General features: G+C 38.2%; 1 protein-coding gene across 3 annotated transcripts in view; it reads left to right on the top strand.

Annotated features, from left to right (window-relative positions):
* The first annotated feature begins 667 nt into the window (after positions 1-667).
* CERKL (CERK like autophagy regulator) overlaps positions 668-23,215 on the top strand; it is a 109,744-nt gene continuing 87,196 nt past the window's right edge. For 2 of the 3 annotated variants that reach the window (XM_074338823.1, XM_074338817.1), the window contains exon 1: positions 675-1,061. In XM_074338823.1, the coding sequence (XP_074194924.1) occupies positions 824-1,061 (238 nt within the window). In that variant the 5' untranslated portion in view covers positions 675-823. Of the gene's footprint in view, positions 1,062-23,215 lie in introns of all 3 variants that reach the window. The other variant, XM_074338819.1, reaches the window with a different exon arrangement.

Below are 23,215 nucleotides of genomic sequence, written 5' to 3'. Positions count from 1 at the left end.
ACTTTAACAGCAGTAGCCGTCGGGAGAACAAGCCCTGCTGCTCATAGTCTCTCTTCAGGGAGTGCCAGATCCAGCAAAGACAAAACAACAGAGGAGATAGCTTGGGGGCATGGAGGCACCTTCCTTTAATACTAAATTTGTCTGGTGAGAATTTGTCGATGCAAACCAGACACTTACCTTTGACTTTCTCTCAGGGCTTTTGGGAAGTCAGCTCGCCCACATCCTACACACCAGCTGCAGAAAGATCAGCTAATTACTGAGGGCAGGGAAACGTGGTTATAAAGCACCACCTCTGCTCTTCAGGAGAGCCCATTGCAAAGGAAGTGGGAAAACGGGCTTATACCCTTGCAACTCAAAGTGTGTTCCGCAGGCCAACGGCGGCATCATCGCCTGAGACCTTCTTAGAAGGACAGTATTTTGGGCTTATTCAAGAAAATTCTGCATTTTAACAAGATACCCAGGGGGGTGAGTATGCAAATCAAAGTTTGAGAAGTGTTGGGTTGTTCAACTGCGAGTAACGCACTGCGGCAAATTCGACTGAACCAGAGAGTTAGAGCGGAGGGAGCTATTTATTCCTCTCCTTGCTTCCGGGGTCTTTTTGTCTTGAGTAGCAGAGACGAGAGGCTGGCGGCCTAAGGTGCTGGGCCACGTCCCGCCGGCCCCGCCTGCCCGCCCCGCCTCCCTCCTGGGTCTCTGCGCGCGGTTGCTGTGGCAGCGCCGGACGCGACTAAAGCCGAAGCAGCCGCGGCCTCCGCTGCCACCTGTTCCTCCTCCTCCGAAGGCCTCCCAAGGCCCTGGCTTCGGCCCAGCCTGTGGCTCTGCCATGCCTCGGGGCAAGCGGGGCGGCCGCGTGAGCGCCCTGGAGGGCGGCGGGGAGGAAGAGGCACCCTCGGCTGCGGCCGCTGTGCCCTCCGCGCCGTGGGCGTTCCCGCAGCCGCCAGAGGCGGCTGCCGAGCAGGTTCTGCTCCGGGGCATCTTCGAAATCGGGAGGAACAGCTGCGATGTGGTGCTGAGCGAGCGGACCCTGAGGTGGCGGCCCATCCAGCCCGTGCGCCCCGCGGGTGAGTGCCCCGGTACCGGCGCCTTCGCCTCCCTCTGCTTCCTTCCTCTCCTCCGCTCCGCACTCTCCACCCCAGCGCTGCCTCTCCCCCTCCACAAGCTCCTCCTTCGTCCCCGCCGGCTACCTGGTGAGGTAGCCGCTGCCTCCTCCTTCCCAGCTTGGGAGAACCCGAGCCATCCCCAGGGGCCTCCCGCTACCTGCCACCTCCCGCCGGGCTGGCCGCCTGCGGGTGCATTCCCGGGGCCAACTCCACACTCAGCTTCTGTTCTGAGCCGAGGAGAGAATTGATTCCCGCAGGGGTGGTGTTTTCTAAACGCGGGAAGGTTACCTACTCCTCCCCTCCAACTTGATGAAGTTTTAATCTACCAATTTCTGACGATAGGCTGAAATTATAAGCCTTTACAGAATTTACCTCCACGTGGGCTCTGAATCCAATTCTCATTTTGCTGACTTCTGAAAGTTTAACTTCAAAGCTTTGGGGTCTCTGGACTTTTTCACCCTTCATATCTCTCTTGCTGTTGTCTAGAATCAAGCCTTTTTTAGGCTCAGTCTGGAAACTTTTGATTTTTAATGTTTACTTTAGAATCATCATCATACTGTTTGCTAGTATTTGACTTTTATTGACTTAAAACTTTAGTTATTTAGAACGTGTTATAATGCTGTATTTTACAATAGAAACATTTAAAGTCCTAGTCTAGATATAACTTAGAGAAAAATCTTGGGATGTGGTACTGTCTCTTCTAGCTAAACACAAACTGATGAAATTAAAAAAAAAAGTGTCCTCCCCTGTTGAAAAACAAGACAGAATGTGCTATTTCTACAGAATAGAAAAATGACACCGTTTTAAAGTTTCTTGTACTAAAGTCTAACAAAATGAAACCCAGCACTGGTTATGAGTATGAACTCTGCTTCTGCATTTGCCATGCTCACTCATGACACTAAAACTACCTTTGACCTTAATATAAATGTTTTCATGTGTTTTGAAAACCAATGTGGAATGTTTTCTTAAACCTTTGAGTGAAAAGCTAGAGATATGCACATAGAGTGATTGTCTTTAGTTTTTAAGTCAGTTTGAATTTTGGGGTTATAGATTTACAGTTAGAATTGAGGTTAACCTACAAGAGCCAATTGAAGCTACAACGAAGCTGAAATAGGATAGGATTAAAATGAAACATTGTGCAATGAGAGGTCATACAAATTAATGTTGCAATGCTAGTAATACCAAGAGGCAAAGAATGATTTGAAAGAATAAATGATTTTTTATACTGAGTGGTGATTGAGGAACGGTAGGCTTAAGTAGCATTACTGTCAGTAGCATTTAAAAATGCATCTTGACAGTTAGAACTCTAAAGTTTGCAAATGTTGACTCTTTGTTTAATTTGGGGGCCCCCAAACCCTTTGGTTTTCTTTTCCTTCATCTAGATGTACTACTTTTACTTTGTAACTAGTGTGCAAACCATGTTGGGGCCCTAAATTTGAAGGTACAGAAGTCTAGGAAGTTAGTAAATACTTCTATTTATAGAAGAAACCAAGAGATGCTTTACTTAGTAACATAGTAAGAGTGGGAAAATAAAAGGAGTATTAAGAGATGAGATGTTTAAATGCAAGAAATACTGCCTGATGTGGAATTAATTTAGATGTGAGTGGTGAAAGACAAAATTGGTACAGAAAATGAAGGAAAAACTCCATCAAGTTTACTGTACTTGGCAGGATGTGGTGTGGGAGGATGTAGTGATGGAGACCTTGTCTGCTGCAGGTTGCCCAGTAACTGGCTGTTCCAGGAAAGGCTGAAGGGGAGGGGTCACTGGGTGTTTTTACATCATGCATATGAGAAGTTTGTAAGATCACTCAGTGCTTTAGTGGTAGTTGTTGTTTTTAAATAGACTTTATTTTTTAAGGCAGTTTTAGGTTCACAGCAAACCTGAGCAGTAGGTAGAGACATCCTGTATATCTCTGCCCTCACATATGCACAGCCTCCATTATCAACATTCACCACCAGAATGGTGTATTTGTTACAATTGATTAATTGACACTGACACATCCTTATCACCTAAAGTCTATAGTTTACATTACAGTTCACTCTTGGTGTTGTATATTCTGTGGGTTTCGGCAAATTTATAATGGCCTGTGTATTGGGGTTCTCCAGAGAAACAGAATGTATAGAAGATAGATTTATTATGGGAATTGGAGACTTACTATGGAAACATGAAGGCTGAAATATGCCACTGTATGCCATTTGCAAGCTTGAGAACCAGGAAAGCTGGTGGTATAATTCAGACTGTCTGAAGGTCTGAGAACTGGGGTGGGAGATGGGGGTGGAGACTATGAAATAAAGCCCTGCTTGAAAACCAGAAGCTCTGATGTCTGAGGGCAGAAGATGGATGGACCAAAAAGAGAGTGAGAATTTGCCCTTCCCTCACCTTTTTGTTCTACTTGGGCCCTCAACAGATTGGGTGATACCTGTCCACATTGTTGAGGGAGATCTTCACTCAGTCTCCCACTAACACACTCAGAAACAATGTTTTACCAGTTATCCAGGCATCCCCTGCCCCCGTCAAGTAGACACATAAAATTAAACATCATAACATGTATCCACTATTATAATATCAGAGTAGTTTCATTGCTCCTAAAAGTTCTCTGTGCTCTGCCTATTCATTTCTCCCTCACCGAAAACCCGGGCAACTGCTGATCTTGTTACTGTCTCCACAGTTTTGTCTTTTTCAGAATATTATATAGTTGGAATCAAACAATATGTAGCCCTTTCAGATTGGTCTGTTTTATTTAGTAATATGTGTTTAAGGTTCCTCCATGTCTTTGCATGGCTTGAGTATTAAATAATATACTGTTGTAGTATTAAATAATATACTGTTGTCTGGATGGACCACAGTTTACTGATCCATTCACCTACTGAAGGACATCTTGTTTGCTTTCAACTTTTGGCAGTTATGAATAAAGCTGCTGTAAACATCCATGTGCAGATTTCTGTGTGGACGTACGTTTTCAGTTCCTTTGGGTAAATACCAAGGAGTCTGATTGCTGGGTTGTTTGCTAAGAGTATGTTTAGTTTTGTTAAATTTGGCCAAGCTGTCTTTCTAAAGTGGTTGTACCATTTTGTGTTCCCACCAGCAACAAATGAGTTCCTGTTGTTCCACATTCTAGTGGTATTTCATTTTAATTTGCATTCCCCTGATGCCATATGGTGTGGAGCATCTTTTCATATGTTTATTTGCCCTCTGTATATCTTCTTTGTGAGGAGTCTGTTAAGATCTTTGGCCCATTTTTAATCAGGCTGTTTGTTTTCTTATGTTGAGTTTTAAGCATTCTTTGTATATTTTGGATAACAATCTTTTATTAGATGTATCTTTTGCAAATCTTTTCTCCTAGCCTTAATTGTTCTCACTAATGAAATAAAATATCGTGTGATCTTTCCTTAGTTTTCCATCTTGAGTAATGAGCAAAGACACTAATGTATTTTATGAGGGCTATCACTGCCAAAATAGTAACTAATGGTCTTGTTGGCAGGGCAAATGAGCTTGACCATAGTGATTGGAGTTGTCTTTATTGGGTTCTAGGGTGACTTGGAATAATATTTGTGTTACTCTTCCCCATAGAAGTGAGGACTGTTAAGGACAGTTTCTAAGTCAAGATGGGAGGTACAAAAGCACCAGTACTTTTTTTTTTTTTTTTGGGTCCTTTTTTTTGATGGAAGAAATGTTTTCAGTTTAGTATATTAGATCTAGTCAATCAAGATAATAGTTTGATTAGTGGTTATTCCCTTAACAAATTACACATTTTGGTGCAAACTTAGTGCTAAAACACTTTGCTAGGTGCTGCAAAATACAAAATGGGGAACTGGTCTTTGCCTTCAAGGAGACTTTACCTTTTTGGAAAGACATATGACCCTAAATACTAATGTAAGACCTGTATGTCACTAAACAGTCATTCATCAAACATGAAACAACTAATATGTGATTTGTGCAGTGATATCAGTAAGATGTGAGCCCTGCCTTTAAGGATTTCTGTGTTCAGAGGAAGGAGATGTCTATTCTTGAATAAGAGTTCTTTATGGAAAATCAATTTTCTTGTTTATTTAAGTCTTCCTAAAACAACTCGAGTTTAACATTGTGTTTCCCCGAAAATAAGACCTAGCGGACAATCAGCTCTAATGCGTCTTTTGAAGCAGAAATTAATATAAGATCTGGTATTCTGTTCTGTTTTGTTCCTGTTCCTGTTCCTGTTCCTGTTCCTGTTCCTGTTCTATACCCGGTTTTATAGTAAAATAAGACTGGGTCTTATATTCATTTTTGCTCCTAAGGACGCATTAGAGCTGATTGTCTGGCTAGGTCTTATTTTCGGGAAAACACAGTAGTAAAAAGTATTTCATGAGGGTTTAAGGAGTTATATTACTTTCTAGGGCTGTGCTAACAAATCACAATTTTGTCAGGTTAAAAGAACAGAAATTTATTCTCTGATAGTTTTGGAGACCAGAATTCAGAAATCTGGGTGTTAGTCGGGCCATGTTCCTTCCCTCTGAAGGCTCTAGGAGAGAATCCTTCCTTGCCTCTTTTAGCTTCTGCTGGCTCCTGGTGTTCCTCAACTTGTGGTAGCCCATCTCCAATCTGCCTCTTTACATGGCCTGCCCTTCTGTGTATCCTCTCTTTTTATAAGGAAAAAGTTATTAGATTTAAGGTCCACCCCAAATCCAGGAAGATCTTGAGACCTTTAAGTTAATTACATCTTATATTTTACAAATAAGGTTACATTCTGAGGTTCCAGGTCGACTTGAATTTTGGGGAGCACTATTCAACCAGGTGTGATCAAAGTGGGAAAAAAATTCTAGGTTGATGGAATTAAATGAAGGTTGAAAATGGAAGGCCATTTTCTGGGATTAGTGACTGGTAATCTGTCAAAATGTAGCAGGAGGAGAATATTTGACAGGAAAGCAGAGACCAAAATGGGGAGAGGCCTGAAGACAAAGGTAAAGAATTTGGGTTTTATTTATTAGAGAGTATGAAGATACTCCCCCTCCCTCCAGCTTTCTTTTTATATTTATTTAAAGCTATGTCATCTAGCTCAAACTGTGTCTCTTTATCCCAAGTCCATTTTAGTGACTGTCACCCTCATTCCACATTTGCCCCCATCCAGGGCCACAGCATAGATGTTTGTCATCTCTCTTCATAACCAACCCGTACCATTTCTTTAGCCTTACCTGAAAATGTCTGATCTTTTCTACCCTCTTTCTTAGGTTTTCAGTCCTTGGTTTGCCAGCTCTTTCACTGAAGCACAGTGATATATATGTTCAGGACTCTTATCCTAACCGCCCCTGGCCTTGCTCCTGTAAACGTCCCTTTCTAGCTGCTACCCTGCCTCTTTTCTCACTTTCTTGGATATGCTCCTAGAAAAATTAGGAGCCTCTAAGAGCTTACTTTTAATAGTTTGCTTCTTAATTCGTTCTCAACCAGTGGAGATCTGGCTTTTTTCTTCTCTCTGCTAAAACTGCTTGGGCAAAGGTTAGCTGTTACCTTCTCTAATTGCCCGATCACATGGACAAATTTCAGCCTTTACTGTTTTTGGATTACTCGTGTGACTTTGTTCCCTTGGATTCTGTACCAGCACCAGAACCTGCTTGATCAGTCTCCCAGGGGCACTTCTTTCTGTTTGCCTGTCTAGTTTTGATGTTCTCAAGGAGTCTGGTCTGGGCTGTTCTCACTCTTCTGATGCTCTCTGGGTCATATTGTCCACTGCTGTACTCATTTACCCTCTGGCTTAATATTTAATTTCTATCTTTAGTCCTGAACTCAAATGCTTCCTGTATACATGAACTTGGGAGTCCCACAAATTTAATACTTGTACATCTACATGAAAAGCAACTTTTCTTGCTCCTTAAAAATAGTACCTGGTCTTTGATTCCCTATCACAATTTTAGAACTCACTAATCAGTCAGTCTGTTGTCAGAATATTTAACTTAGCTTTTTAGGTATGTGTAGGTTATGGTACGAAGAGTAGAACTCCTTGAAGTTTATGGTGATGGATCATAGGATTGCATATAAAAGTAGTAAACATGCTGGGTTCATATGCGAAGGGGCATTTAGGAATCTATCTGCAATGTTAGCTTTGCCAGGATTCAGATTCACTGTCTCTCCCTTACCATTTCTAATCAACCACCAATCCTGTCCACTGTATTTGCTACCTCTGCCTTCCTTCACTGTCCAGGCAATTGCTGCCTAGCTCAGGCCATTATAGTCTTTTCTTTGGCCTACTTTATTACCTCCCTTGAGCCTGTGCTTAAATGTTACCTTCTCAATAAGACTGTCCCTCATCACTTATTTAAAATTCCTTTCTCCTACACACTTTCTGGCTCCCTTTACTTCCTTATATTATTCCATGGTATGTTTTAATACACTATGTAATATTTACTGTCTGTCTTACCAACCACCACCCCTAATAGTAAATAAATGGCGTACTCATATTAGGATAACTTGGTAAGAGTTCTTAAAAGGCAGTATTTATAAAGGTATAAGCAGGATGTAGGGATAGTGAAATTCTCTTGGGACTAGAAATACAAGGGTAGGTGATTCCATTCTTAGCCCCAAAAGGGGAAGGATTGCCTGAGCCTGGATTCAGAGACTCTGTAGAGAAAGGGTCACTAGACAGGATCTGTGACGTTTGCCCTGGCTTGGATGATTTCCTCCACTAATTCCACCGGGATGGAAGGGGGCACTCAGTACCCAAACTCCCTCTTTTCTGGCCTTTACAATAGTCCAAAACCAGCTATAATAGAAACTGGAGTGCAAGGGTACCACTTGATGGAGGCACAGAGTACGAGGAGAAGGACGGAGACTAGAGCTGGATGGAGTAAAGAGAAGATGCTCAGAACATCTGTTTTGTTTACTGTCAGCACCTTGAAGATTGGCTTACACATAAACAATCGATGTTAGTTAAATGAATGAGTTTAACTGGTCTTATTAACTTTAGTTTTGCCTATTGCATTGTAATCTGATTACTGCTACTCAAGAGTGACATTGCTTGGAAGAGAGTATCTCCTTTCCTTTTGTTAAAGCATCAGAACGCTTTAAAAAAAAAATTCTTAGGCTAATATTGGCCCACTTTGCCATTGTTAGCGTCAGGGCCTGAAGGTTCCATCTTGCTCATCTGCAGGGTAGAAAGCACCAACCAGAGCATAGACTGACCAGGGTGCCACTACTGTAATGTAAACTATGTGCATAAAAGGGCATCATTTGTCCAGAAAACATCTTTATTACCTACAGTGGTGCTTAATGATCTTTCTATTGGAATCTCAAATTATGGCCATTTTACTTGTAGAATCATACATGAGTGTATTCATGTTAATATAAAGTAATTACTGAGTTAGCTGTCTGTAAACTAGGAAAGAGCAAATCCTGAAGAAGTGGAAGAGGGATCAGGCGAGTTCTTTGGGACCAGATGAAAATGGTCAGACAAGTCTGGGTCATGGGACCTTGCCAGGCAAAGCCAATCAAGAGCGATGCCACAGTGTGGGTAGCCCCCAACACGGTGCCTGGGACTGGGTATAAGGTGACAAAAATTGAGGAGAGCTCACGTGGACAGATGCTATAGACCAATTTGCTTATTTTGTAATTTAGCCTTCAGCTTGTGCTGTTATTGAATCAGATATTTTCAGAGATAATTTCAAAGCATCACTTGCTGCCTGTTGGCATTATTCTAAATCTCAACCAAGGCCAAACTTTTAGGAGCATGTGCTTACCAAATGGTAAGCTTCTATTTGAAATGTTACAATGAAACAGAAGTTACAAGCATTTTTGTGCATCGCCAAAGTGGGACCTGCTTACTGTACTGTGTGACTAGGTTATACTGTTTTTATCTGTTTCTTATAAAGGAAAAGCTACCGATGGAGAGAGTTAGTAATGGGTAGGATTAGAATATATTAAGGTTATATTTCTGTACACTTAAAAATGATCAACTTAGGGATATCTGTGACTAGAATGCCAAATGCCCACAAGTCAGTCAATGTCTCTCTCTCTCTCTCTCACTTCATCATTTACTAATGGAAAGCACCTTGAAGTATGAAAAGCACTATAAGGTCTTTTATAGACTTCCTACTCCAGCTGTCTGTAATATGCTCCCATCCCGTGGTGTGGGAAAGGCTTCAGGAGTGGGTCTTTGCACCCACAGGGGTGAGACTGACTTTGAGCAAATCATTCAACCCCTGTGAGTTACAGTTTTTAACCTGCAAAATGAGGCATTTGTATTATGGATGATGCTTCTTAGAGAAGAAGCATCAACTCTGTGAAGTTGCATTTTAAAGAAAATGCCTGTTTTTATAGACTTTAAGTGTTAGGATATCTTAATAAATTAAGTAAGTCTGAGTGAAGTTTGAACGATCAATCGGATCAACCTTCTGGTGTGTGTGGAGAAGTGTTGTATTATCCTAGTGAATTTCTCATTAGAAGAACCACATGAAAAATACAGGACAAGCCCCTTGTTCCTTTTCCTTAGCTTCAGGGCACACCATGGTGAGAGGTGAGCCATCACCTCAGTACAGGTTCTGTCTTTGGAAAGGAGGAAACCATTATCTGATAGAAATTTGTTGGTCAAGGCTAGTCGTAAGCAGATTTTTCATGATGGATGAAAGGACCAGCTTATCCTGTCTTCATGCTATTTCATTTCCTGTACCCTCTAATCAAATTTCAGAGCAAGGATTTTATATGTTTACTTAGCATTAGAATATTTTGTTTTAAATACTTTTAAAAATGAAACAAAGGTTTCAAATCTTAATTATGGTTTATCAGTCTCTGTGTTTCACAGAATTACTATCTCAGGTTACACAACTTCATGTTGTTCTTACAAAGTGTTATTCCTACCACAACTCTGAGCTCAGGTGAATTAAAGCAGTAACTAGAGAATCTGAGAAAGCTGGGCTTCAAAATAAAGTCTTGAAAGTGTTTCTTTTATAAGAGAGTTAAAATGATGTTCTTGTGCTTTATATAAACATTTATTTGCTGGAAAAAGCAACGTGAAAGGTAATGTGAAAATGAGAAAAAACAATCAATTTTAAAACAACAAGAGTTAGTGATTATGTGCGATTTAGCAGAGCTGGATGCATTGTAAGTATTAATCTGCCTAAGCTGTTTGGGAACAGATGTACGTGAAATAGATCCCAGTCTTCTGTTGTGTACATCCAAAGTGAGACATCTGTCGGTGGACCGTGTGGTCAGAAATAATGGAAGCAGGGGTTAAACCCCAAAATGACCTATTACTCACGTGAATTATTGGAGGACTAATTACTAAGTAAAACATGTTTTAATTCATCATTCTGTGTATTAAAAAGATAATACATTTAAAAATTGGTAGTATGTTTCTAAGCTGCCAAATTTGAAAGAATTTTGAAAAGATGGTGGTGAAAAATCAAGCTTACCAAGTAACTGCATGTACTGTTTATGAAGTTTTTAAATGCTTTGACAGGTCTGTTAACCTATTTTTATAAATATTGTGTGAAGCTCACATTGTATAAGTATTATTTTTTTATTAGTGTAAATTGGTTCTAACAGAAAAACAAATGTGGAGTGAATCTCTAAGCATGACTGTTCAGTTAAATGTTCTGCGATGATGGAATGCTTTGTGTCTGAGTGTCAGATACCATTGCCACCAGCCACATGTGGCTTTTGAGCACCTGAAATGTGGTTAGTGTGACTGAGGAACTTCATTTTAAATTTTATTTAATTTTAATTAATTTAAATTCATTAGCCACATACAACTAGTCGTGATCACAGTGCTAATGTATGGAGATTTGAAAATTTTATTCCCTTTACTCAATGAGTTTAATCTTTATTTAAAAAGATTATAAAGAATTTTAATCTCTATTCCTATAGGAAGGTACAGTTTTCAAATAATTAATCTCTGGTGTAGAACTGATCTGGTCATCCTGTCATACAATCTGAGCTGCAGCTTTAAAGGTAAAGCAACTGAGTCCAGAGATGCAAAAGTGAAAAAACCCCTTTAACATATTTTGTTAGTACACAAAAAAATTGCTTTCTAATTATTGCAAATTAATCGGTGGACAGTAAAGTTGAAGTCTTGTTTATAAAAATCATTGTATTATTCTTTATGGTCATTGTGACTTATTATTTAAACTAAAATTTGGCCAGCTTAATGTTTCTTGCTATAGGATTAGTACTGAAATGGTAACTGTCCTAGCCTGCATACTCTGACCCCATGAAAGTCTGCTACAACCATGTGGCACCATCGGAAGACAAGTACTTTCTAAAAAATGATCTAGTTTTGTTTTCCTCTTTATCTCAGCCCTCTCCCATATGGGGGTCTTTGGGGCTAGAATTCGTCCAGAAATGTCCACATAGGAGTTGTAAACAGTACTTGCATTGAAGCCAAGGGATATAGGGATGTACAAACTGAGAGTCAGATGGGCTGGATCAAGGTCAGTAAACCAGAAAGGTTGGTCCAGTCGGGATTGTCCAAAGCAGAAGGACCTGAAGTGAACTACAGAAGTCGAAACATGATGAAGCTGAAGAATCAAAGAGCTAGGGCACTAAATCTAGGGATCAGCCGATGGGTTGGGGACGCAATTCGGGAAAGTGGCCATCCTGGTTTAAAGGGCCAGAGATGTAGTAGCTATAATTCATTGTGATCTCAGTACTAGGATACTCATTCTGAACCTTATTGCTTATCCTGCCTAGCCTATTACTTGATGAGGTTAATAGATTACATTTCAAATAGTGACAAATCTACAAACATCGTCCAACTCCTCTGCACAAGCCTCTTTATGTTCTTTTGTATGACTGTGTTCCTGCCCAAGCTTGAGAAGTACTGTGCCAAAGATGGGGATAGTATATGCTGAGTGAGTTTTGGTCAGTGTGTGCACACGCAAAGGGAACGAACTTAGTTCCAGGGTATTTCTATGTTCCCTGGTATTTTCCAAAATCAGTATATGATGAAGGGAGGTAACAGGGAAAGGAGGGAGGGAAATGGAGTTTGAAGGAAATTAAATCTTAAGCTAACTTTTGGCATGGGAACCAGAAGTTGAGGACCCTTAGTGTAATGGATGACTGAATCCAGAGGCAGGGAGGCAGGCTAGTAGGCAAGCAGGTGTGCATACCAGAAAAAAAAATTGTATAATGCTATGGACTTATGGTAAGCCTAAAGATAAATCTAAAATAATGCACCAGCTGGCATCAGGGAGTTCCTATGTAGATTCCAAGATTTTTCATCAGAAACAGTGTTCTAGAAACTTTCTCAGGTGCTACATAACAGTGTCCGGTGTTTGACTGAAAACAGTAAACCTATATTGATGTTTACTCTGCCAGGTCCTGTGCTAAGTATCTTATCTTGTTTACTCTTCCCAACAAGACTATGTAGTCTAGATAGAATATTTACCGTTAGTGCCCAGAGATGTTAAATAACTTGCCCAAGGTCATGCTCATGATGGAGTTGCTGGGATTCAAAGCCAAGCAGACCCCAGTGTCCACACTGTACCCATTAAGTTATGCTGCTTCCTCAAGCAAGAAGTCCCCCTAATGCCTTTGGGAGTCTGTCTGAAGTCTGAGTTAGTGATAGTGTAGCATCATGGTCCAAACAAAAATTAAAAAACAAAATCCTTTTATACAATAATGTCATCTGACTTCTTTCAGGCCTTTAAGAAAGATCCACCATAGGGAGTATATTCCATTCTTCTTGGCACTTTCATGTTATGAGTGGATGAACAAAATGGAATAGAGAGGTAGAAGTTTAAAAAAAAAATTTTAAACCCAATATTTATTGTGGAAAACATCAAACATACCCAAATGTAGAAAGAAGACTAAGCCTCCATGTTCAACTCAGTGACGGGTGAGGCTCTATGTAACACACTATGGAGTTTAAATAGTTTTTGAGTCCTGTCTTGTTTCATGTATGCCTTACCCTTTTCCCTTCTTTCTCTGGAATAGTTGGAAGCACTTCCTAGACATCATATATAAGTGAATCTATAAATTTCTCAGCGTGTATCTCTAGGAGATGAGGATTTAAAAAATGTAGTACACAATATAGTCACAATAACAGTATTCCAACGTACAACAATCCTCTCTATACTTAAATATCTGGTCAGTGTTCATATTCCCTGATTGTTTCTCTCTTTTTTATATATAAATCAACATTTAAATAAGGTTCACGTTGCGATTGGTTGCTGTGTCTTTTATATCTTCTAATCCACAGTTTCTTCTATCTTTTTTTCCCTTGCAATTTATTTTCTGAACAAATTGGGTTGTCTGGCCCATAGTTTCCCACAGGCATATGAAAGATTTGCTGGAGGCAAATGTCTATGAAAGATCTAAAAGGGAGGAAGCAGATTCAGAGGGACGACCTTCAGACTGTGATGCCCAGGTGACACCTGTAAAGGGGAGATGAAACAGGCAGGGCAGGGCAGAGTCTCAACCCATGATGCATGTCTAATGAAATCTTTGCTTATCTATGCTGAGAACTTGGGAGAAAAGCCTGTCCCTTAGGAGTCTTGCCTTGGGCAGAAATGGCTAAACCTCAGCTGTGTTCAGTCATGGGCTCTGGCTGCCTGGGAAGAGTGTGACCTCAGCTCTGAGGTTCCTGTGCATCCTGAAGGTACTAACGACAGGAGGCCGTCTGCTAACTGGCTTCCTTGTGGTAGAAATACAAGTTCTTCCTCAAAGGGAGATCACAGCAGCCACGGTAACCAGTGAGGTTTATTATTATTCTCATTGTGAACTCAGGTTTTGCATATATTAAATATGTTTTAATTCACAGCAATGACTATTTTTACTAATTCTCAAATTGTCCCAATTCTGGATTTTTGGAGAAATGGGACCCCTTTACATTGATTTCTGAGTCTTTTTGATGTTCCCTCAGCCATCTCTGATAACTTTGTTTTCTGGAATGGCAGGATAGTCAAGGCTGGTCTTGAACATGTCATGCCTCAGACAGACGTTATTAACACTGTCATCAAGGAAGCCTAATTCCTTCTATTGGGCGGTAGCATGTAGAGATCAAAATTTGAGAACCATGTGTGCTTATTGCTAGTACTTCTTTGTACAGTCCTGTTTCCTAGGCTTTTTAGAAAACAGAGCTGGGAAGTATGTATTTTATTTTTCTAAATTGAAAATGAGTCATGGAATGATGCCGATACTTACAGTTCAGGTTCAAGACGAAAAGATTTTTACTCGTCTCCTTGCTCCTAACCTTAAAATCCCTCACTGCAACAATATCGTTACTCATTTGCTTTATCCGGCAATACATGCGCATCACAGAATGACAATACCAGTGCTACCATCAGCAATGTAATTACTGAAAGCCATTTAAGATCATTCTGTCATTTGTTGTTGTTCTTACAGTACATACAATCAGAGTATATGCTATGTGTAGTCAAATACTGTGTTTTAAAGATACTTGGAATCATTCCTATTTGTGATGTTATACAACCCCCCTTCCCCCAACTCAGTGTGCGGAATTATTCATTTCATTTTGGGCATTGCTTTTTAAAAACCCAGGTTTGTTTTGTAATTATGTAAAATATATGGTTTCAAAGTCAAATCTACTAAACAAGCGATATTCTGAGAAGTATAACTTTTACTCTGTCCCTTCTAACATTTTCTTTTCTTCCAATTGTAGGTAGGCTTGTTTTTGCAAGTTTTTGGTTTACTTTTTTATTTTTTTAAATATAAGCAAGTATGTACATATATTCTTGTCCTTATCCCAGCCCTGCCCACCTTCTTAAATGCATAGTAGCATTCCATATATACTTTCTTTCCACGTTGATTTCTTTTTAAATTAACAACATACCTGGCATATCACTCTATAGAGGTATATATAGCAAGAGTCCTCATTTCCTTTTATATCTGCGCAATAATCTATTATGCACTTTAGTTTATTGAACCAACTCTCTATTGGAGGATTTAGATTGCATCAAGTCATTTTTGCTATTGCAAATAATGGTGTAATGAAAAACTTGTCTGGTCTCCTTTTGGATTTTTTTCCAGTGTATTTTTGGAATAGATGCCTAAAAGTGGAATTATTGACTCAAAGGACTATAATTTTGTCATACACTTAAGTTTTTGGAGCAGTTTTAGGTTCATAGCAAAACTGAGGAGAAGGTGTAGAGATTTTCCATCTGCCCTCTGCCCTCCTATATAATTTTGCTCAATATTTCCAAATCCCCTCAAAAGAATTGTGCTGTTTTGCTTTTCTGTCATCATTGTATGAGAGCATTGTATGTTTCTGTGTAGTTTCTCCAAAAGAGTATATTGTCAAACTTTTTTTTAAAAAAAACAGTCTGATAGATGAGAAATGGTATCTCATCATATTTTTGATTTGTGTTTGTCTCATTAAATTATTCATGGTCTCAGCTTCTTCCTCCTAACAACAGGGAGCACCTAATATACGCTGGGGTCTCTGGTAGGTTCCAGGGATGCTACAATCACTTTGACACAATTTCTGCTTCAAAGTCTTCACAATCTGCAAGGAGACTTAGTGAAATAACCAGGTTATCTATTTTATGTGCAAATGAGGTATTACTTCTAGGGCTTTATAAATGACCATGGAAATGTAGCTAAAGGAGAAAATCATTCTGTTGGGGTACCCAGAGGGGGAGGTCAAGTAAAGCTACAGGGTAAACTTGAATGTGGGCCTTGAAGCATGATTAGGAGTGGGTAACCCAAAGGAGTAAGGAAACCATTCTAGGAAAATAATATTATAGGAAAACTAAGGAGAGAATACTTTGACCTATTTGGAAAAGAAGACCATAGTCTGTGGAGAGAGTGTATGTTAATGGGGGGAGATGACAGTGCTTTGTGATAAGTTAATAGTTTGTAAGAGGCCTTGAATATCATACTACGAAGTTGGTGTCTTCATCTGAGAGTTGATTAAGGGGTGGCAAAGGCTGAGTGTCAGAGGATATCAAGTTTTTGTTTTCTAAAGTAAATGAGTTTGGGTTTTAGAAAGGCAACCATGGGTGCAAGATGGATTACAAATGGGCTCCACATTGAGGAGCCCGTTTCAGTGGCCAATATATCAGAAAATCTGGGAGGTAGTGTGTATGTGGCAGGGAGAATGGAGAGGTGAGGCTAGATGAAGGAATATTATCAGAGGTAGAATTTAGACGATGTGGGGCTTGAAGGAGAGGAAAGAAACAATGGCGGTGCTGAGATTTTTAGCTTGGTCAATGGAATGGATAGTGGACACTGCTAAAATTAATTCTCATATCAGCAAAATGAGAAGCATCTTACTTGAAATGTATTCTACCAAGTATCAAATAAGCCAATGACTAGCAAAATGTCCAAACAGAAAGGAAATTGAGAGCTTGGAAAATGCATAAGCTGGAGAAATAGCTCCTGAAGGATTGTAAATTGAACCCTATCAAGTTTAAGATCTGTGTTTTCCATGAGCCTCAGGCTCTCTCCTTCTGCGTCCTGTTTCTTAATAGATTGAGGCCACTTAAAAAAAGAAGTTTTCTGAAAATAGCTTTAAACATTATTCGTTAAATATTGGTAAATAAAGTTATCTTTGTACAGCCATAATTTAGGTATTATTGAACTATAAAAAGACTGAAATAATTTTAAACATGTCAATTATAATTTTATATGTGGAAAAGAACTGTTTATATATTGAACTCTGAAATAAATTCATTTACTGAATAAAATCTGTTTTTTGTGTAATACAAATAATTAATATGTCTTATAAATTAAACTTTTAAGCTTACTAAAGGTTACAAGCACATAATTCAAAATACGTTCTCGTGTCCATCTGTGCAGAAAGAATAAGATCAATAAAATTGAGCAGCTGTTAGCATGTATTGGTTTCCTCATATTTTAAGTATGTTTTCATGTATTGAAAGTGTAAAGGGAAGATAGTATATGTTTTGTTGTGGTTTTCATTACACAGATGAGAACTTACTACAGTTAAAATCTTGGTGGATAGAATGCATTTTTAAAGTCCTTTTCATTGCCCACTCTTTTTAGATAATGTTTTATTTAAATATTTAAATTAAATATTGTGGATACATTTTGTGTCATGGGATTTGATTTATAATAAGCTCCTATTTTAAAGGTATAGATAAAATTTTCTATAAAAATCATATTTCCAGTTTTTAGAATTAGCTGTTTTCTTATTTAGGGGAAAACTGTGTTGGTATCCTATCTTCTGAATGAAAGACAAATCTATCACTTTCCAGGTTGTTTGAATGTTTTATATTGGGACCAAATCTACTCTGTTACTGGGCTTCATGCCATGGAAACATCTTATGGGTGAACCTAATTTTACTCAAATCTTCTTGGCACTTGAACATTTTGTTAGATGCATGCCAGACTCATCTTGCATCCAATTCTTCTGCATGAAAAAAAAAATATGTGCCTTGAAATTCTAAGTGGTTTTTGAAATTTAACTTTTCTAGAGTACATGGTAAGTCCCAACAATTAGTTTGGAAAGCTTTGGAATGCCTTTTGGTTTTGACTTTTCAAAGACTTTCAGTCAATAACAGTTAATTAGTATCCATTGTGTACATTGTATACTTTGGGATGATATCACTAGTTGCAAAGAAATATTCTAGAAGATCTCAGACTTCTGAGGTTGAAGTTGATAATACACTTACTAAATTATGTACTGCTTTACATCAAAATAATGATTCAATGATTACCTATTATTTAACTACTGAGTATAGCAAACCAGGTTGAAGCCATTGATTTTGAAAGGAAGAATACTAAACTAACCAAGTATTATTAGTTCTAAAAATAACAACTATCTTTACCATTATTTTTGGGTAGAACAAAGAAATCAGAAAATTCACTTTGGAGGCCCCTATAAAAAGTTTAGTGTTTTTGTTGGTTAATAGTGTGCCTTTTATTATAAGAGTCTCAATAAAATCAGTTAAATGCAAACTCTGAAAATTCAACATAGTATCATATTCAATTTACTGTTAAACAATATTATACCCTGTATATAATCCTCTAATTTCATTTTTTCACCTTAATGGAAGCATTGGTCATTATTGCTGCCACTGATGCTCTTTTGTCTGCACATACTGTTGCAAGCTAATGTGTTGTGCATTTGATACGAATATTACCATATTGCCATAAGGAGCTGCTATTATTTTAGACACCAACTGATTCCATGATAGTGTCAGATTTCTTTAACATATGCTTATGTTTTTGTACAAATGACCCCAAGGAACATCTGCTAGCTTTGTGGTGGTATCTACTGTTTCTTTTTAAGAATTTGACCAGCCAGTTATTTTTTAACGTGAATCTACAGTATTTCATTAGAGTAGTCTCACTGTCTGGTTTTTATGCTATTGATATTAATTAACAACATTTTGAGTCAGCTTTATGACATAATTCAGAATTGAAGCTGCCTGTGCACATTATTTTAAAAATATTATTTTCATGACTGTGATTTTAATTTTTCAGTCATTGATACTTTAAAATAGAAAAGTGCCCCTTTTGTGGATCCTTTAGGATCCAAAATGTTAGGTCCAGAATTGCTTTCTAATGTTTCTGAAATTACTCTTTAAGTTTTACAAAAATGTGTAGTGGTTGTGTTATATTATTGGTCAGTTAATATCCTGTGCTCATGTTTCTTAGTATGTTTGGGTGTGTAAGGGCAGACAAGGGAAAAGGAAGTGAAATTTCTATAAAGTTGTAATCTTTGCTGGAGGAGACGGGCAAAACTTCTAGAGAACATACGCTGTTGAATATATTATAAGTGGGATCCCTTCTTTTACTTTGGTATGACCTTGACTAAGAAGCAGTGATCACAGGTTTCCTTTGTCAGGCATTTCTTTTCTGTTTTCCTCTTTGTTTTCTCGAATTATTTTGAAAGACATAGCTATTTATTCAACGAAAGCAATATGGCCGTATGTTTATGATACTTAAACCTAAAACATCAATAAAATGAAAAACAAAACTTTCTTTGAATTGTAATATTTGTCCATATTTTCCAGTGGAAAATGTATACATAGATTCTTTCCAACACCCTTTATTTTCTTAGAGCACATTTTCTGTAAAATTTTTATTACCTGCACACTTGATGCCAAATTTAAACCCCCAAAAGTAAATGTACATAAGAGCTGTAGTCCTTAATCACAGTGTTTGTCTGCGTTGTTAAGATAACTAGAACATCTTACTTTTATTTTCTTCTCACCTCCTTTCTGTGCATCAGCTGTTGGAGTCCTTCAGACTCTAAGCATGTCATCATTTACATCTCTGTGATCATTCAGTTGCTCTTGCTCTTAGTCTCCCTCTGTCCCTTGGGTGACTTACGTCATTAGGACAACCTTCTGTCTCCGGCTTGCCATCACTTGGCTGAAACTGAGTGAGGCCCTTGCCAGTTACCTTAGGATCCTGGATCTGCTGTGGTTTAGCTTTGGCCTCAGTGAGGTCTGTGCTTTCCATGCCAAAACTCAATTCTGTGAGGGGTGACGGGATTACTGAAAGCTTTATTTTCAGTGATAAAACCCAAGCAAGGCTGTGTTGAGTGCCTAAGTAGCTTACCTTTAGGCCTGAAATAGAGCCAAGGGCCTCAAATTCCCTTGAGAAAGAAGGATTTCCCTTCAGCCTTCTGGGCTCGACATTCAACCATTTAAGTGAGCTAGTTGCTGGACCCAAAGGGGAATGTAATTCCCTCAAATTGTGGTTTAGTTTCTCCCTCTGTGTGTGATGGGAGTAGGACCAACTAAGGGGGAGTCCTCAGTGACTTTTCTTGCCTTTCATAGACAGGCCATTTACTGTTAGTCATAGCTTCCCACTCCTCTGTTACCCCCTACCAAATTCAAGGCACTGGGGCAAACATAGGGATGGGGGAGGATGTTCATAAAAAAGGATTTTCAGGTGCTGGGTATATCTGGAGTTATATTTGAAGTATAAAGACTATTTAGCAATTTTCATTTTAGTACTTACTACTTCTTACACTTTTTGTTGTTACTTTTTATTAGAGGGAATTTTGTACTATCATAGTGGTGTAGAGGTGGGGAGCAGAATAAAATTTATTTCTATTAACTTTGTATGGGGTCCAGTATGATATCATGAACAGGTGGGCCCATAGTTGTTTGCTTGATGCTCTTTTTAAAAAGTCAATTTTATCATGAAGAATAGCAAAATTCACTTGTTGAAGTATTCTTTAGGATATCCTGCATGCATGTTCACTGGAGAAAATGGGGTCTCTCCCTTAAAGGAGAAGGCTTTGTTTTGTTCTTAATAAGACACACTCTTTATAATTAAAACAAAATCCCAGTGTTAAGGGATTACTGTTTTAAATAACTGGATTTCTTTCCTTTGTTTCCCTGATCCCTATATATGAGAATAAATCTAATTGTGTCTTGGGATAATATATATTTCCAGATTAAATAATTCTCTTAACCACTGAATTTTAATCATGCCTCTCAAAGTTTATGGATGATAACACAGAAAATAATGTAAGGTCAGTAACTTGTTTTAGATTTGGGAAAGGCAAAAATACAGAAACAGGTTAAGAACAACAGAAGCTGAGGAAACACGCTTTCTAAATGGTGATGCATTGATCTTTGCAATAAATTATTTGACAATATAAGCTCATTATTTTTATAATTTTATGTAATCCTGCCCTCAAATACTAAATTTAGTACTGTATATTATTTCAGATAAATGCTATCCTGAAATGATATTTTAATGTCTGAAGATAATTTACCTTACAAATGGTTAGGGTTAAAATGATATAGAAAAAGCAAATATAAATGTCCAGCACAATTATTACTTTTAGAAAAAATTCCCAGAATAAGCTCTGTTCCCCTTTCTTTCTCTTCTTTTTTTGGAGAAGAGAGACTGTTAAGGAGAGTCCTAAGTCACTTGTGAGCCTTGGAGAGGACAAGCATTCGGGTGAGTGGTAAGAAGGGGGAGTGTTTTGCTTGTGGCAAAGTTTTTCTCCATATGGGACTGTCTTAAAACCCTCCCTTCAGGCCCTTAAATCAGAACTTGAAGTCCCAGGGAAGAGGCTGTGTTAGGACCCTGTTTCCCCAAAAATAAGACCTAGCCAGACAATGAGCTCTAATGTGTCTTTTGGAGCAAAAATAAATATAAGACCCAATATTATATTGTATTATATTATATTATATTATATTATATTATATTATATTATATTATATTATATTATATTATATTATATTATATTATATTCCTGGTCTTATATTATAGTAAAATAAGACGGGGTCTTACGTTAATTTTTGCTCCAAAAGATGCATTAGAGCTGATTGTCTGGCTAGGTCTTATTTTCGGGGAAACACGGGAGCTGCATTAGCAGTGGGCAGGAAGAGTGAGGTGTGAAGGCAGATGAGGGACCATTTTTATAGTTGGTCTCTTCTGTACTTTGATGAACCTTTTCAAACTGATCTATGTCTCCACTGAATCCTGGGTCATTCTTGACCCTTAACTTTCCAGGTATAGCTGTGCTGGATCCTCCTGGGTTTGGAAGCTCAAGAAGGTACTGTTTCTAGTTCTAGTACAGACTTTTAAAGAACCAGTGGAACAAAAATATCAAGGACTTTTGGGAGATTGTTTGATCCTGCAGGAAGGCAACATGAGGAATATTGTAAATGGGACTTGCAAATCTTACACAAGTTTCTCAGTTACTTTCATCTGTTCTCTCTGGGCTTGATTGCATCCCTTGCTATCTTGATTAATTCCCATCTAAAATAATTGTGTCCTCCCAATATAAGTCTAGCATTCTAATTAACAAACTAAGCAATTAAATGTTTTTCTCCTTTTTGTGCTAAATATTCTGCAATGTTCACATGTGGAACATAGAAGCAAAAAAAATAAGTTCAGTTTCTCTGTTTGCCACGTTTTGCTGGATATTTTGATAAGACAATAGGACCCAGTGTAGAACAGAGATTCTAAAGAAGTTAGAACTTAAGACAAGTTAAGGAAGGTTGGTGTATTAGTCTGCTGGGACTGCCATAACAAAATACCACAACCTGGGTGGCTTAAGCAATAGAAATTTACTTATTTTCCCATAGTTCGGGAGACTAGAAGTACAAGATCAAGGCACTGTCAGAGTTAGTTTCTGGGGAGGTCACTCTTCCTTAGCTCGCAGATGGCCAGTTTCTCCCTGCCCTCACACGGCCTTTCCTCTGTACACACATGGAGAGTGAGACATCTCTGGTGTTTCTTCCTTTTGGTATAAGGACACCAGTCCAATTGAATTAGGGTACCACCGTTATGACCTAATTTAACCTTAATTATTCCTTAAAAGCCCTATCTCCAAATATAGTCACATTGATGGTTAGGGTTTCAAAACATAAGAATTTTGGGGAGACACAATTCAGTCCATAACAGGTGGATTTACTATAGTACTCTTTTGGCTAAATCTTTTTCAAGCCTGAAAGTGGGTTTTACCTCCTCTCTTCCAGATTTCTATTAATAGTAAGGTGAGGTTTGTTTTCGTTTGATTCTTTGTGATTTTTAATATAATGGTTAATGCATGGCTATTTACTTTCAAATTATATGTCATGCTAAGAAATAAGAATTGTTAGGAAAGTCAAGTGAGCTAAAACATGTTAAAATTGTTTGGAAATATGGGTTATTTTTTACATTTTATGTAGATTTCCTCAACTCTAAATCTCTGTGAACGTGGGTAATCTAATTAGTCTAAATGCAACCCAAACAGCAATCTTTTAGTTATATAATAGCAACTCTGAAAGATAGTGAAATACATTTGAATATTACTAACACTGTTAGGAGTTTGCTTGTCCTTCTAACGTATTTTGAAAGCATGATGAACTCATTGCTTCAGTTTTTTGTTTATGAGTACTAATGTTTGGTAAGAGATGACCATATCTCATTACTTCCCCCATTTACTAAGGGATTATTTCAGGTTTTGGTACTAAAATTAATGTTCACTTATCTCCGTATCTTCTTGGTGTATCTTGCCAATGAATAATTATGTTGTATATTTGGAAGTTCTTTGGACTATCAGATTGTTGGGGGAACCTTAAAAAGGCTATTCACAGAAGTGATTTGGGTCAATATTATTCTGCTTTTTCCAAGTCTGTACAATTCACTTTTGTGGTGCAATCAAAATACTGACCTACATTTTAAAATTACAACATTGCCCTATCTGTTATATAAATCCGCTGTGCTATTAAAGGGTGAAATACAGAAAAGAGGTCACCAGTATTATTTT

The sequence above is a fragment of the Rhinolophus sinicus genome, linkage group LG01 (assembly GCF_036562045.2).
Source record: "Rhinolophus sinicus isolate RSC01 linkage group LG01, ASM3656204v1, whole genome shotgun sequence".
In the NCBI taxonomy this organism is placed as follows: domain Eukaryota; kingdom Metazoa; phylum Chordata; class Mammalia; order Chiroptera; family Rhinolophidae; genus Rhinolophus; species Rhinolophus sinicus.
The sequence above is the reverse complement of the archived record's forward strand: the minus strand, read 5'-3'. Positions and strand labels throughout refer to the sequence as shown.